The sequence below is a fragment of the Larus michahellis genome, chromosome 6, assembly GCF_964199755.1.
Source record: "Larus michahellis chromosome 6, bLarMic1.1, whole genome shotgun sequence".
Lineage (NCBI taxonomy): Eukaryota > Metazoa > Chordata > Aves > Charadriiformes > Laridae > Larus > Larus michahellis.
Genome location: NC_133901.1, coordinates 63,925,542 through 63,939,268, shown reverse-complemented (window position 1 = coordinate 63,939,268; position 13,727 = coordinate 63,925,542). Strand labels below are relative to the sequence as shown.

Here is a 13,727-nt window from a genome sequence, read left to right as displayed (position 1 = left end):
TTCCCTCCTAAATGTCAGTTGTTAGAATTTTATATATTTTGTAAAAATGTATGTATTTTTGATGGGTGGTTTTGATATGCTGCGGGGAATATGGGGGCTGTGCGATATGATTTAGCACACCACAACTTTATGAAATTCAGTAGAATAATGTGTCTCAGTCCGCTTGGTGTCTGTGTTTGGGTGGGACTTCTCTGTAATCAGGCAGGGATGATCTGTTGCACATGCCATGTTTTACGAGTGTTAAACTTGGGTCATTTTTAGGTTATAATACATGATAAATGGGAACATTTGGACAGTGGAGTTCTCATTGTGCACACATGGGCTGTGCTGTGCATGCTTTGCACACATTTCGTCAAGGTTTCAGCTTAAACTGTAGCACGTCCTCACCAGTTCTTTCTCTGCTCTTTAACAGTAATGCCCTCTTGGCCTGTTGGTTCTTTTTTCCATTTCTTTCTATTCCCTCTCTTGCTTTCTCTTGCTGTATTAGAAGCGTTTACAAAATCCCTACATGCTCAAGTTTTCCCGGCACGAGCAACAAAGGGAAAGTGTGAGCACAAATCCTTTTACTCCTGAAACGTAGTGTTGTTTGTTGGTTTCCAAAACAGCAAAAATATAAGAAGCTACTGTACAAGTTTGGAAGGCAGTCCCTTAGAGGTTTTTCTTCAAGGCTTGGGAGATCCTGTTGTTGATAAATCTTTTCCAGCTTTTTTTCGATATTTTTGCAAGCTGAATTTACTAGGATGCTGAATTTGGTTAGCATGGAGAAGCTAGTTGAGACAAAAGGCCCTGAGCCCAGGTAGCTAATTAACCACCTGGTTCAGAGAAGGTTATGATGAGGCCAATCTAGTTTGAACTTTTAAAGGCAGCTTTTAACAGCGGATAGCACCCCCAGTTTGTGTACTGAAACAGCACCTTTTTTTGGCAAACAGAGGGAAGATAGAGTTGCCATAATTTGTGGTGTCTGGCTTCCGGCTATTCTTGTGGCTGGAAGGACACAGTCACGATTCAGGAGTGACAGAGAAGGTGGATCTGACTTGAATGTCCGTTAAGAGGTTACTTTGTGTAACTAATGCGTGCCTTTTAGGTTCAGATTCAGGATGCAGACGTGCTTCAAGTTTTCTATGTGGTTAATTCAATGAATTTAAGGAGGTTGGAGAGGTAACAATGTTTCTTCCTACTAATTTGCACTTTCAAGGTGCTGTCTCCTTGTACTTTACAAGTAACTGCAGTACTTTTAAACCACATTGATTAAGGTTCTACTGTTAAGTAAAGCCTTTTAAGATTTTCATTGATATCAAAAAGCCTTTATGGGGCCTTACTAAAGGAGGAAAAAAGCCACAATGAGCTTTTAACTGAAGAGAAAATGTCTTGCTAAGATTTGTCAAGATAACAAACTTGTGCTGGTTTCGTGATTTAATTCCTTACAAGATCAAAATGCAGTGTGTACTTTGTAATGAGACCATACAATGCTTGTTTTTCAATAAAATCTCTTTTCTGTTAGCAACTCAGTTTTAATCCAGGGTGGTGAAGAACAGACCATGCAACAGGACAGTTTTGAGGGGCTTGGAAATGGGGAAGTCTTCAGTAGACTCCAGCAGAACTGGTGCACGACGGATGTGAGGGAAGTAGGCGTCTGGGAAAGATAGTAGCTGCGTAGGGCATTGTGACTTCTTTACTTGAACATGCTGTTAATGTGGGAGAAGCAGGAGAACTTGGATAATGTGTTTGCTGACTTCCAGCCAAGCCGGTAATATGTGTAGCTGTGAAAAGAAACAAACAGGCCTTGTAGAACTTGAAGTGACTTTTATCTGTGAAATAAAGGGCTTCTAGCTGTCTGACAGGCCTCTTGGAAGGAACACATGGTCTCTTTCTTCTCAGGGACCTCTACTATACTCTCTGGGTGTGCAGTGCATATGGGCTGTGTACAGTGATGCTCCAGGCTGGGAGTCCTGTCCCTATCATCGGTGTTCAGGTGGCTCCTGGATGAATGATGAATGATTTATCCTGTAGTTGCCAAGTCTTTATGTTTTTGTGTGGTTCAGGGAAGTCCTGCTTTCAGCATCTCTCGGAATTCATTTCAGGAGAGTGTCAAGCAATGTATTGTCCGTGCTGAGACAGGAACAGGTCATGCATTTTTTTGCTTGCCAAAGTATGAGGCAAGGGCTCTAGCATGGATTCAGTATAGAAGGAAGATGACTAGGACTATCTAGAAAATATACAATATGGTGACTCTTGGAGTGGATGAACACAAAGAAGCAGCAGCTGGTAGTGTGCCCAGTGCTAAAAAAGGAGGGGACAGTCTGGCCACCGTGACCCTAATATAGGTCACTTGCATAAACAGAATGGCAATTTGGGACAAGATGAGAAGCTGTGTGAGAAGGGAACTGGAAGACTTCCAAATTATTTTGGTTCACAGGTGTAAGCAGAGTAAATATTTTTGTGATGTAATTTAGTCAACATAAAATTGCTCCTGATCCCAAAAGGAATAGCATGAGGTAACGCAGTAGTTGTTTTAATACAAGAAATTATGTTCTGTGAACATTTTCTTCTAAAAAATGAAAATACATCTGTTTATACACTGATATTAGTTACTTACTTTGAAAGGCCTCAAGTGTTTTCAGGACTTTGTGCCATACCCATTGCTCTTCAGATTAGAGACTCTATTTTCAGCACACCAGTTGCTGACAGTACATTGTGCCAGTACATTGTCAGCATTCAGTAAAAGCAGTAATAATAAGTTAAGCAGAACTGTGTATCTCCATGGAGAGATGAATAGGAGGCTCTCTAAGCATACCCAGAAGGTTTAGACAGAAATGATTTTGATTGAATTATTTGTAATTTATGGAAAAGGAAAGTGCTTAGCAATATCCTAGAACTGCTGCAGGCATGGGAAGTGGTGCAGATGCATGGACGACTGAGTAGACTTTTACTTGGATTGAGATAACTCTTAGCTGTGTCCCAGGGTTATGGAGCCCTGCAGCTGGAAGTATTATGATTAGGTGAGATCTAAGTCTCAAATCCTGACCATTTGTAGCTGATAGAATTTAATAACTTCTTTTGTTCAGAGCAGACTTCACAACCCTAGTAACTTGCTTGAATCCTGATATCAAGCATAATAATAATTCCTTATCATTATTTGACTAAGGAAATTTTATATTCTGATCTATGCCAGTCTACTCTTTGTGAACACTGTTAAATAGCTGCTTTGTTCATTCTATTCAAAAGTAAATGGTTTCTTTCTGAAGTTTTTCCTGTAGGAGATAGATGTTTGGGTTTGTACCCATCATGTTTGGAACTCTTTGAGATAAGAGGCTCTGCCCGCTTCACTGTGCATCCTCCTATACCTGGAAATGGAGTGGTAGGTTGATGAAACGGAAAGACATGGGAAATGAGTGTACTCTGCTCTGCTGCCCGTAATATACAATGTGAAACTGATCTGGGACCGAGGGAAAAAAAATAACTTGGCTGGGACAATGATGGTGTACCTCTTCTAGATCCAACAAAAGGCCAGGAAGATCCAAACCCATCTCTGGCCTATGTCTCTGGTGGTACCTCCTTCTAATATGAGGCTATTCCCAAACACAGAGTAGTCCTCCATGAGGTCACTTGCTGTGTATCAGGGTGAGGAGAGATTATGATAAATTGCTGTATATACTTTTCATCTTGGGCTTATGACAACTGGCTTCACAGCAAAACTGAAATACTAAATGATCAGACTCTAACATTCACATGGACATGATTCGTTTCTGTGAGTTCATTCTTCTATTTAGAGAAAGATATTGCTACCCTCCCTTACGCACTGACACAGTTGCCAAAATAACCGCTCTTACTAACTGGCAGCTTTAAAAGCCAGCCTGCAGCTGACTTTGAAACAGAAGGTCAGCAAACGGAGCAACAGACTTCAATTCAGAGCTTTAATGGGAGCCATTGACCACAGCAAAAGGCCTTGACTGGAGTGTCTAGAGTGTGCTTTGCACAGGCCAAAAAGTCACTTTCATACTCTTTGAACCTTTTGTATAAACCTATATATTTTTCACTCTCTGGATTTCAAGATGAATGTGCAGCCGTGTGCTAGATGTGGCTATGGGGTTTACCCTGCTGAGAAGATTAACTGTATAGATCAGGTCAGTTCTCTTTCTTTATTATTTTGGACTATAATAAATGTATAGACTGACACTTTTAACACAGTGCAAATCTCTTGGTTCCAAAAATTCTTTACTTATAACTGGGTTCAGAACTGAAATGACTTAATAATAGGCATATATTTGGGAAAGAGTTCTTCAAATTCATGAAATGAATGTTAAGGATCAATACTGTGATTTAAAACTCAACAGAATAATAAGGAAATACAAATCATGTCTGTTTGGTTTCTGTTTTGTGGTATTTCCAGACATGGCATAAAGCCTGTTTTCACTGCGAAGTATGCAAGATGATGTTAACAGTAAACAACTTTGTTAGCCATGAGAAAAAGCCTTACTGTCAAGCGTAAGTCTGTTTCCTTTTCTCTTTTTTCAAAGCAAAGGCTTAAAATGCCAAGTCATTTTAATGTAATAGAAGATGAGCATTTGGACTCAGCCTGGTCCCATGTGTGATGTGAAATTATGTATTGTTAGTGCCTTCGTGCATATCTTTGGATTTATGTGAATCACAAATGATGGGAAACTCTTGTTACTGTATATAGAGCTTCCTTATTTGTCCAGTGTGTTAAGAGATATAAAATTAAGTTCCATTTCAGTATTGTGGGAAGAAAATAAACCCAACCATAAAATTCAGCGCTTTCCAAATCTGTGGTGAAGGGTTAACAAGGTTGAGCTAATCATCAGGAAAATGTATAAAATGCATATTTTGGAGTTAGTTTGTTCTAGGAAGTTTTTATTTTATAATGATCAATTCCTGTCAAATTTGTCAGCAGAAAAAGGAGAGATGACAGTTGCTTTTTATTCTATTATTCTCTTTTGTTATTAGAAACACAGCATTGATATGACGATCATTAAAATTAATTTTGCTCTAGGCACCTACTCCATACAATAATAACTTGAATGTAATCTGAGATCTGTGTGGGGGAAAAGTTATGTATAGAGCGGTGGAGGCTGGTATTGTGTTTTTGAGTGCTCAAAGAGAACCTTTCTGGAGGGCTGTCTGATACATTCCTAATATCCTTTTACACTTCCCTTTTTTAGGCATAACCCAAAAAACAATGCGTTCACAAGCGTATTTGAGACACCAGTAAATATAAATGCAAAAAAATTGTCGGAAGTGGTAAGTGAGGTAAGAAGCTTGAGGGCCAAATGTGTTTAGCTTTGGTTTACATTTTGATATCATATTTGTGTCTTTGTTCTAGAAACGTTTCTTTACATAAAGAAGATATGTATTCTTTACTTACCCTCCTGTGTTCTTTTAGAGCAGTCAGAAATCAGCCTGGGTTTGAATCATAATTTTTAAAATGCATTCACTCATAAGAAGGAAAGCTTAAATCTGAATTTGCTTCAGCTTTCAGGAACAAAAATGGATAGCAGTTTCTCCCCTGCCGTATCTGATAATCTACATGGAAACATTGCTCACATAAACTGCCCAGAGCTATGTAAACTTAGTAACAGAATCATGGGGGCTTACACAGCCATTTGAAACAAGAATGACCTGCTTGCTTTATGATCTCTTCTGAAACTGATACTAAAGGGCACAAAACAAAAATTAAATTCTATCTCAGTAGGATGCAGGCAAAAGTTCTTATAAATACTTTGTCAAGTAATTCTGACTAACCTGAGATGCTATTTCCTTTTTGTGAGAAAACACGAAGTCCAGGGAACTTTGTACGGTTTTGCTGAAAATGTTTTGCTGAAGCGTTAAGGATGGAATTGCTTTCCGTGTTCCATGCCCTTTTCACTGCATCTAGCCTGGAAAAGGCTGCTGTGCCCCGGCGAACCTCTAGGGGTGCTCAAAGTCTTCTTTCTTTTCAAATGCCATTCTTTTCTGCCTTGCATCGTTTTCCTCCAGATACATTTGTTTCAAACTTGCATTTCTAAGAATTTCATGAAACGAGAAACACAGAAACAGCCAATAATTGATAGCTATCTCACTTCCACGTGTAATACTGTTTTCTTGAATGTCGTGTCTTTTGATTCTCCAAAATGGTGCTATTCATTGCATGGCTAAGTAAACCAATGTGTTTCAATGTGATTAGCCATCATTAAAATAAAAGAAGGAAGTTGTATTTCTGAGATTATAGTGTATTAAATTCATTCCGATGTTCTGTATTAGCTGTACAAAGTTGATATATGTTAATAGTCTTTATCAAACGCTGTATCTTTTATCATTCTTGTACAGTATTCTTATGCAGCAGTTTTTGCAACATCATAGGCAGTAACTATTTCCGTAGTGAGTATCACACTTACTTTAAACTGTGTGTGACAGATCTGGTCAGGAATGAGTTTGGGATTACTGCAGGTTCTATTTCTGGTTTTAGGGAGTGATATGAGACTCTGATACTTCCAGTGCATGTGAATATACACGCCAGACAAATTATAGCTCAAAGATCACTTTCCCTTGTTTTTTACACCTAAAGCACCTTCTGTGCTTTTCAATCACATAATGAGGTTCTGCTCCAGACAGAAAATTGCTAAGGGTAGTAAAGAAGCTGATTCTGCAGTACTTACTTAAAGGGAGTACTTCTGTAGAAATTTTGAGTGCAGGAAAACTTTTTCGTTGGTAAATGTATAAAATAATGCTAACTTGGAAAAAGGTTTCAATTGCTACTGTAGTTTGTTGGGGGTTTTTAGGTAAGATTATTTCTTATGCAGAAAATGTAGCATGTTTCTTCAATCCTAACATGATGTTCTCACAGAAGTCTTATATTGAGACATCGACTCGAATGCAGAGATAAAAAATTCAGCTCACTCCATCTACAGATTTTCTATGTGAGCAGACAAATCATTCACCTCTCTGTACCTCTGTACTTAATTTGTAAAATTGGAATAATGATACACATGCTCAGTGATTTTTCTGTCTGATCAGTTTAGATTTTGCACTCTTCAGGACAAGGAGTGTTATTTTTTGCATCTGTAGAGTGACTTGTATAACAGACCAGTGATTTCAGTTGGATTTCTGTATGCTGTCATGATAAAAGTAACAGTAGGAAAATGATGACCCAGGACTAAATACAGTGGTAATTTACATTTACACAGTCATGATACTTTGTGGACACTGTGCAGGGAAATATGAGAGTGGAATATTGCTCACCAGGTAATAGTTCTTTCATCTAATGCTTCATTGATATGTTCCGCCTAAAATTTCTCAGGGATTTCAACCCTCATAGATTATTTCCCCCAAAAGTATTATCTAAAGACTGAATTATTCTTTCAGAACTTCATTCCTCATTCTGGGTCTAATATGCTGCTCCTCTACAGATGTGCAGCTCCAATAATAACAGAAATCTTAGGTAGAAGCCAGGTGTGAATTAGAGTTTTGACCTTAGGGCTAAATGCAAACTTCTCTTCCATGAAAACTCCTTTGCTAAGAATGGGTGGCATGAAGGAAGTACTTATGTAGCCTTTGCATTGTGTAGAGCTACAGGCTATGTTGCCTCTTTGTACATAAGCAGGATGTAAGTGGCGTTGGTCTAAAGAGGAAGAAGGAGGAAAAGACGGAGAGTTTTGCAAGCTCTCAGAAGGTGGTTCGTATTTTCTTACAGGCTGTGGAGATTTGGTGGATTGGGTGTGCTTGTCACAATTCCTTGCTTTCTGCATTCATATCATATATAGATATGTCTTCAGGGTGAAATTATTAGTTGGCACACAAAACTAGGCTGGTCTGCAGTAATTGCAGATCTAACAGAGAGACACAGGTAAACACTAGGACTAGAGTAAATCATCTTAAACTGACTCGTGTTGGTGCTGCTGCCCAGAGAATTAGTTCTGTGCACTCACATTGATGCTCTTGTCTTGCTATTGATGATTTTTGCAGTGAGGCAGATGAAGGAACTAACATAGCTGAAAGCTAACACAGCAAAGGCTACGTACTAATTCCCTGATCTAATTTGCCCCATGGCTGCCTGTCTGATGGTGTCAGTGTGTGATAGACAAGAAGAAGGGTCGCTTAGTAGGGGTGGAGGTGTTTTTGGAAGTAGCCTTCCTTTAGGCTGGTTTAAAGTGCAGCCAAAACTAGCAGGCACTGAAGTGGATTTGTTATGGTGGGAATTGCACTGTTTTTGTCGTTTTGTCTTGCATTCATCTCCTTCTGTTGCTGCAGTTCATGCAGACTCCGTATCACTGTGGACTAAGAGACTGTGTTCACCTTGTTTGTCTCCCTTCTTCTTGTTCTTCCCCTAAGATAGGGGTGTGTTACTCTGCACTAACAAATTACTAATACCAAGTCAATTTTTTTTTTAGATAAAATATCGAGAAGAGGGTGAACAATTCAAATCAGTGTTTCAATGGGATGTAAGGTCCAGAGAAATTGAAGCTGCCTATAAAGCCCAACAACTGGCCACCCAGGTAAGAAATATCCCTCAAGTCTCCAAGCCACTAGCCTGCACAAGACAGGCCTTGGCAGTCCTGATTGTTAGGGTTTTACTCACAGCATTTCAATGCTGAAAAAGCCATTGCTTCTCATTTGGCTGAACTTTTCAAGGCAGCATAACTTATTTATAGCTTAGAGTGCAAGAATCAGAAGATGAGGAAGGAAGAGTGTATCTATACAGTTAGCTGTTCGGACTGCTACACATACAGCCATACTCAACGTGTCTACTGACACTGAAGCTTCACAACAAGTGGTCTGATTCCTAGGGGGAATGATTTGAGTCTTACTTTAGCATCCTAGATCCTGACATCTTCATGTCAGTTCTTCTTATACAAGCTCTGCCCTGGAATTCTGAACATATGTGGAGTGTAGGCCTTGTGTTGTACGTCTGCAGAGAGTAAATTTCACTTCCACAGCATTGTGTGTGTTTCCTTTTTTCTGTCATATCAGCTGTTTGTGTATTAAAACACTGGTGAAGATTGGTATTTATTTAATTTTTGTTTTGTAGAATGCTTACTATGCTGCCTATGAGGAGGGAAAATCATGGTACTCAGGAACCATCCCAGATCCCGAGATGGTCAGGATAACACAGGCACAGAAGACTCTGAGTGATGTAAGTGGGCTTATGTTTGGAATAGCTTTATTGTCATGGTCTATCATATTCTGAAGACTTACCACTGCATCAAAGCCAACCTTTGGTGTGATGTTGCCAAAGGAGAGACAGACATGTTTACTTCTGTCAATAACAGTATTTAACCATGTAAGTGATTAAAGTCACATAACAACGTTATTGCTCATCCTAGAAATCACACATTTATATATTTATGTAATTGAGAAGAACTGACTGACCAATGATATCTGGAGTGACCTTGATTATATCCTGACATAGCAGGCAGTGGTGTTTCCCTCAGTCAAGCAGAAGTCATAATGGAAAAACTGTCTTATTTTCCACAGATTAGACCTTTCATTGACTGTATTTCCATGGCTAATGAAAATCACTTCTGAATAATGACTAATTGTCTATGCCCATACAATGGGTTAGTGAGCCAGTCAACATAGCCAATTAACAATGGATAATTGATATGAATGGGGAATGTTTTCTGTTCTATGTGGGAAATATTTCTACCTAAGAAACTTATAAGGTATATGTTCCTTAATTTGTATACTTTTAAATAAAGTAATACATACTTTTAGGAAGCAGGCATTAAAAGAGGAATCACATTGAACTACAGTGGGTTCTTCTGCAACAATAAAACAAAAAATGTTAATTTTCTAGTTTCAATATACAGAAGAATATGAGCCGCGGAGAGGCAAAGGCAGCTTTCCTGCTATGATCACTCCAGGTTATCAGGTTGCTAAGAGAGCCACCCAACTAAGCAGTAACGTAAGTCACAGTTTTTTTAATTGTATGTTAGACTTCTGAATTTGGAGAATCCTGTGTTTAGGCCATTCACTTCAGACAGTATGTTCTATGATGGATATTTGTTGTACTGTTAATTCTACGAAGTGAGCAAACTTTAACATGATGCAGGAAGCAGGGTTAACAAACTACTTGGCCTGGGAAGACAATAATATAGGATAAATGGCAATATAGATATTTCCTGAAAGATGTCACAACTTTTTCTGTAATGTAGCACAAGCTGAAAGAGATTGTGAATCACCCTGAAATTTTTATTTACTTCATTACCTTTATTTTCACTTTATGCCTTTATTAATCTATTTATTTACATCTGATGTTTTTTGCTTTCCTTATTATTTGAAGTTAAATACCATAATATTAAATAAAAATACTGTAATATTGAATTTAATTAATATACAAGCTACTTTAAATATATGCACAGAAAATTGCTTATTTATAAAAATAACAATTCAACTGAAAAAGATAAAATCCTGTAGAAATTATTTCAAAGTATTGCATTGTTTTCTGCATACACTGTCTGCATTGTCATTGCAGTATGATCTTAGTGTTTTGGGCCGTTAATGACTATTTTAATCAAATGTATGGCTCACATAAATCTAGTATAATTTGGAAATTTGATTATTTGGGTCCCTTTCTATCTGCTTCTGGCATTCACTTTAAGGAAATTGGGCCTTAAATATACTAATAGCTTGACTGTACGGTGGGGAGTGTCATGACTGCTGTTGCTCATTTTCTCTTGAAGCCTTCTGAAAGAAAATGCATATTAGCTGCTCATTGCTCATAATATTTATTTTATACGTTTTCTCCCTCAGGTAGAATATAAGCGGGGACATGAAGAGAGAGTTTCGAAGTTCACCTCCGTTGTAGACACTCCAGATATACTTCACGCAAAGGCTGGAGCACAGCTTTCAAGTGACGTAAGTGAAACAAAATAAGTTGACCTGTTTTTGACTCTGCAAGTGACTCTTACTTCACTTAGAAATATGAACACAAAGAAAAGTAAAAAATTAATATTTTAAAGGCAGACTCATTTTACCATCAAGTATTTAATACTTCCAGTTATAAAGACAATATTCAGTTCTAGGCTATTTTAGGGACTAGCTGGCTGTCAGAACTGAAGGCAGAGAACTAGTCTGTTCTATACCCAGCAACTGGGTGCCATGCAAAGTAAAGAAGCTGCCTGACACTAATACAAATTCTTGCAGACAGCTTTATTATTTTCTTTAAAAAACTGTGATCCATCCTATACCCTGAACGAGGCACAGAGGTCCTACAGAAGGTAAGCGATGTAGTTAAAGACTACGTTGTAAAGATTCAGACTTCATAGTTCATCTTCCGTTTGGCAGATGACAGTCATCAAACACCTGACTTTGCAAATTTAAGAATCGATCATGTGTGCAATCAAGATACATTTAATCTGATTAATCCTGAACTGTCTTGGACTTTTACAGTTGAAATACACAGAAGACTTTGAAGAACAGAAAGGGAAAGGCAGCTTTCCAGCTATGATCACTCCAGCTTATCAAATAGCCAAGAGAGCGAATGAATTAGCCAGTGATGTAAGTGTCCAAAGCAAAGTCTGTTTTTGGGAAGAAAAGAATAAATTCCTCCACAAATTTTGGATTAAAATGTTTACTGGCAGAAATTCCATGAGCACTGTGGAGTTATGCTAGCAGTAGACTTCATAAACAGATTTTCAAGTGATTGTCCTTTGCAGGGCCAAAGTTGAGGTTTATGCACAAGGAGAAAATAAGACATTTTATTTGTGAATCAACACTGTGGATTTTTGTGGGCAAAAGTGTCCCCTTTACCCAGCCTCCTGTTGCATACAACCGAGAAGAAAGACAATAAGGAGTCAGCTGGAGGTCTTTGATTTCATTCTGCCCAACCCAATATGAGTTAGATGGGCAGAAGTGCAACTCTAATTTACACAATATTTCTGGGTGACTTTGTATCAGGGGAGGACTGTGTTTGCAGAGCTCTGCTTTGCCGTGAATTTCCATGCTCCCAGTGGGTCCCTGCAGTTCATTCTCCTATTCCTTCTTTTGTGCTGTTGCAGGATAAGGCTTTTATTTATGCAAGAAATTAGCTTCTTGAATAGCAATTGTATATATAAAGTATATACACACAGATATAAATACGTGCATACGTTTGACGTAGGTATAGATTCATAAATACAGCTTTCTATTCCATTCATTTTCCTCTCCTTACTGTTGTGGCGTTTTTTAACTCCTTGGTGTACTGATCTTTATTGGTTTGCTTTCTCTCTCCAAACATAGCAAAACCACAACACCCCTCTGTTGTTTAAAATGCATTGTAAAAGGATATCGGTATTGCTTCAAAATGTACAGTTAATTGTGTTTTGTCACTGGAGACTGAAAGGAAAGCTCTTTTTGTTGGAGAAGATAACATATTGTGCTAACTCAATGGAAGTGAATTTAAAATGTTATTAAGAGTCACTGAGGAAAATAAGAAGAGATCTGTAATTTTGAAGGCAGAAGCAACTGACTGTAAAACATTTGAATGTTTTTGTTTGCCTTTGATCTGTGGAAAACCCTTCATTTATGTCAGCTAACACACATGGTGATTAAAGGGCAGTATCAGGTTATAGGTGCTATTTTGACTTAGCAAAGGTAGTGCAAATCTTTGTCTAAACTTAGAGGTTGATTGCCTAAAATTCCCTTGATCATTGAGGAGATCAGCGTCTTTCAGAAACAAGCCCATTTATTAATGGTGTTCAGATGACCCTGTGGTAAAAAAAGTGCGCTGTGGTAACCCTGAATTTACATTACAATCAGTTCTATTTTTTTAACCTGCTGGAGCATGAGGGATTAGCCACTGACAAGCAGGGAACAGGCAACCCAGACAAACTGGGTCTGGGTTGAAATGGCGAGTCCCATGTTCCTAGTGCATTCCTAAAAAGTACAACACTCTTTTTGTTTTTATATCTCCAAGTGGTATATTGGACTTCTATATATTGGTGGCAATGGGAATTTTGAGAATCTTTTATTGTCAACATGTACGTGTCGTTGATTGTTATTTATTATGCAGCATCTGTGTACCAGACTAAACTCATCCAGATGATTCTTCTCCTTTTCTTTTTTTCCTGTTAGGTAAAGTATCATCAAAGATATGAAAAAGAGATCAAGGGAAAAGCAAGCCATACAGCTGGAACAGATGTTACTTTTGCAAGAGAAAATGTAGATCAATGTGGCCAGGTATGCAACATCCGAGAGATAGCCATGCTGATGTTGATTATTAATATGGCTGATTGGTCAAGACTTTAGAAACTGCAGTGGAACCTATTTTCACTTTGCTTTCCTGTATAAGAAAGCAAGGTTTCAAAGGAAAAGATGGTGTGCAACAGCACCATGCCCTGAATGTGTAATGTGTTCTGTATTGGCACTTACAAGATGAGACTATAAGGTTCATGCATTGTCACTGCTTGATCCTTATGGTAGGATCATTCCAAAAGGTAAGCCTTACCCTGGCAAATTTTATCTGTGTGCATGTATGGACTATACATGTCTATTGTGGTGGTGTTATGTGTCAGACTGAAATGAGTTTACTTGTGAAAACTTTCCCATTCCATGAGAAATAAAATATAAATTCAGTTAGGTGAAAAAGTAAAAGGGCTGTGAAATGGTAGAAAGTTAATAGGTAGTTAAGCGTCTTTTCCCTGCCAGTATTTTTAGAAATCTTAGAAGCTTTGCATCTCTAAATACGTGCAAATGGCACTGAAGATCATACACAATCTCTTAGATTTCAGCTTTTCTGCAAAAGTGGTATTGTA

General features: G+C 38.2%; 1 protein-coding gene across 4 annotated transcripts in view; it reads left to right on the top strand.

Moving 5' to 3' along the window:
- The first annotated feature begins 3,665 nt into the window (after window positions 1–3,665).
- The window catches only part of NRAP (nebulin related anchoring protein), a 53,065-nt gene continuing 43,003 nt past the window's right edge, over window positions 3,666–13,727 (top strand). For 2 of the 4 annotated variants that reach the window (XM_074590868.1, XM_074590866.1), the window contains exons 1-9: window positions 3,861–4,124; window positions 4,391–4,485; window positions 5,181–5,259; window positions 8,385–8,489; window positions 9,023–9,127; window positions 9,791–9,898; window positions 10,747–10,851; window positions 11,386–11,493; window positions 13,048–13,152. In XM_074590868.1, the coding sequence (XP_074446969.1) occupies window positions 4,053–4,124; window positions 4,391–4,485; window positions 5,181–5,259; window positions 8,385–8,489; window positions 9,023–9,127; window positions 9,791–9,898; window positions 10,747–10,851; window positions 11,386–11,493; window positions 13,048–13,152 (882 nt within the window). In that variant the 5' untranslated portion in view covers window positions 3,861–4,052. Of the gene's footprint in view, window positions 4,125–4,390; window positions 4,486–5,180; window positions 5,269–8,384; window positions 8,490–9,022; window positions 9,128–9,790; window positions 9,899–10,746; window positions 10,852–11,385; window positions 11,494–13,047; window positions 13,153–13,727 lie in introns of all 4 variants that reach the window. The other 2 variants (XM_074590865.1, XM_074590867.1) reach the window with 2 other exon arrangements.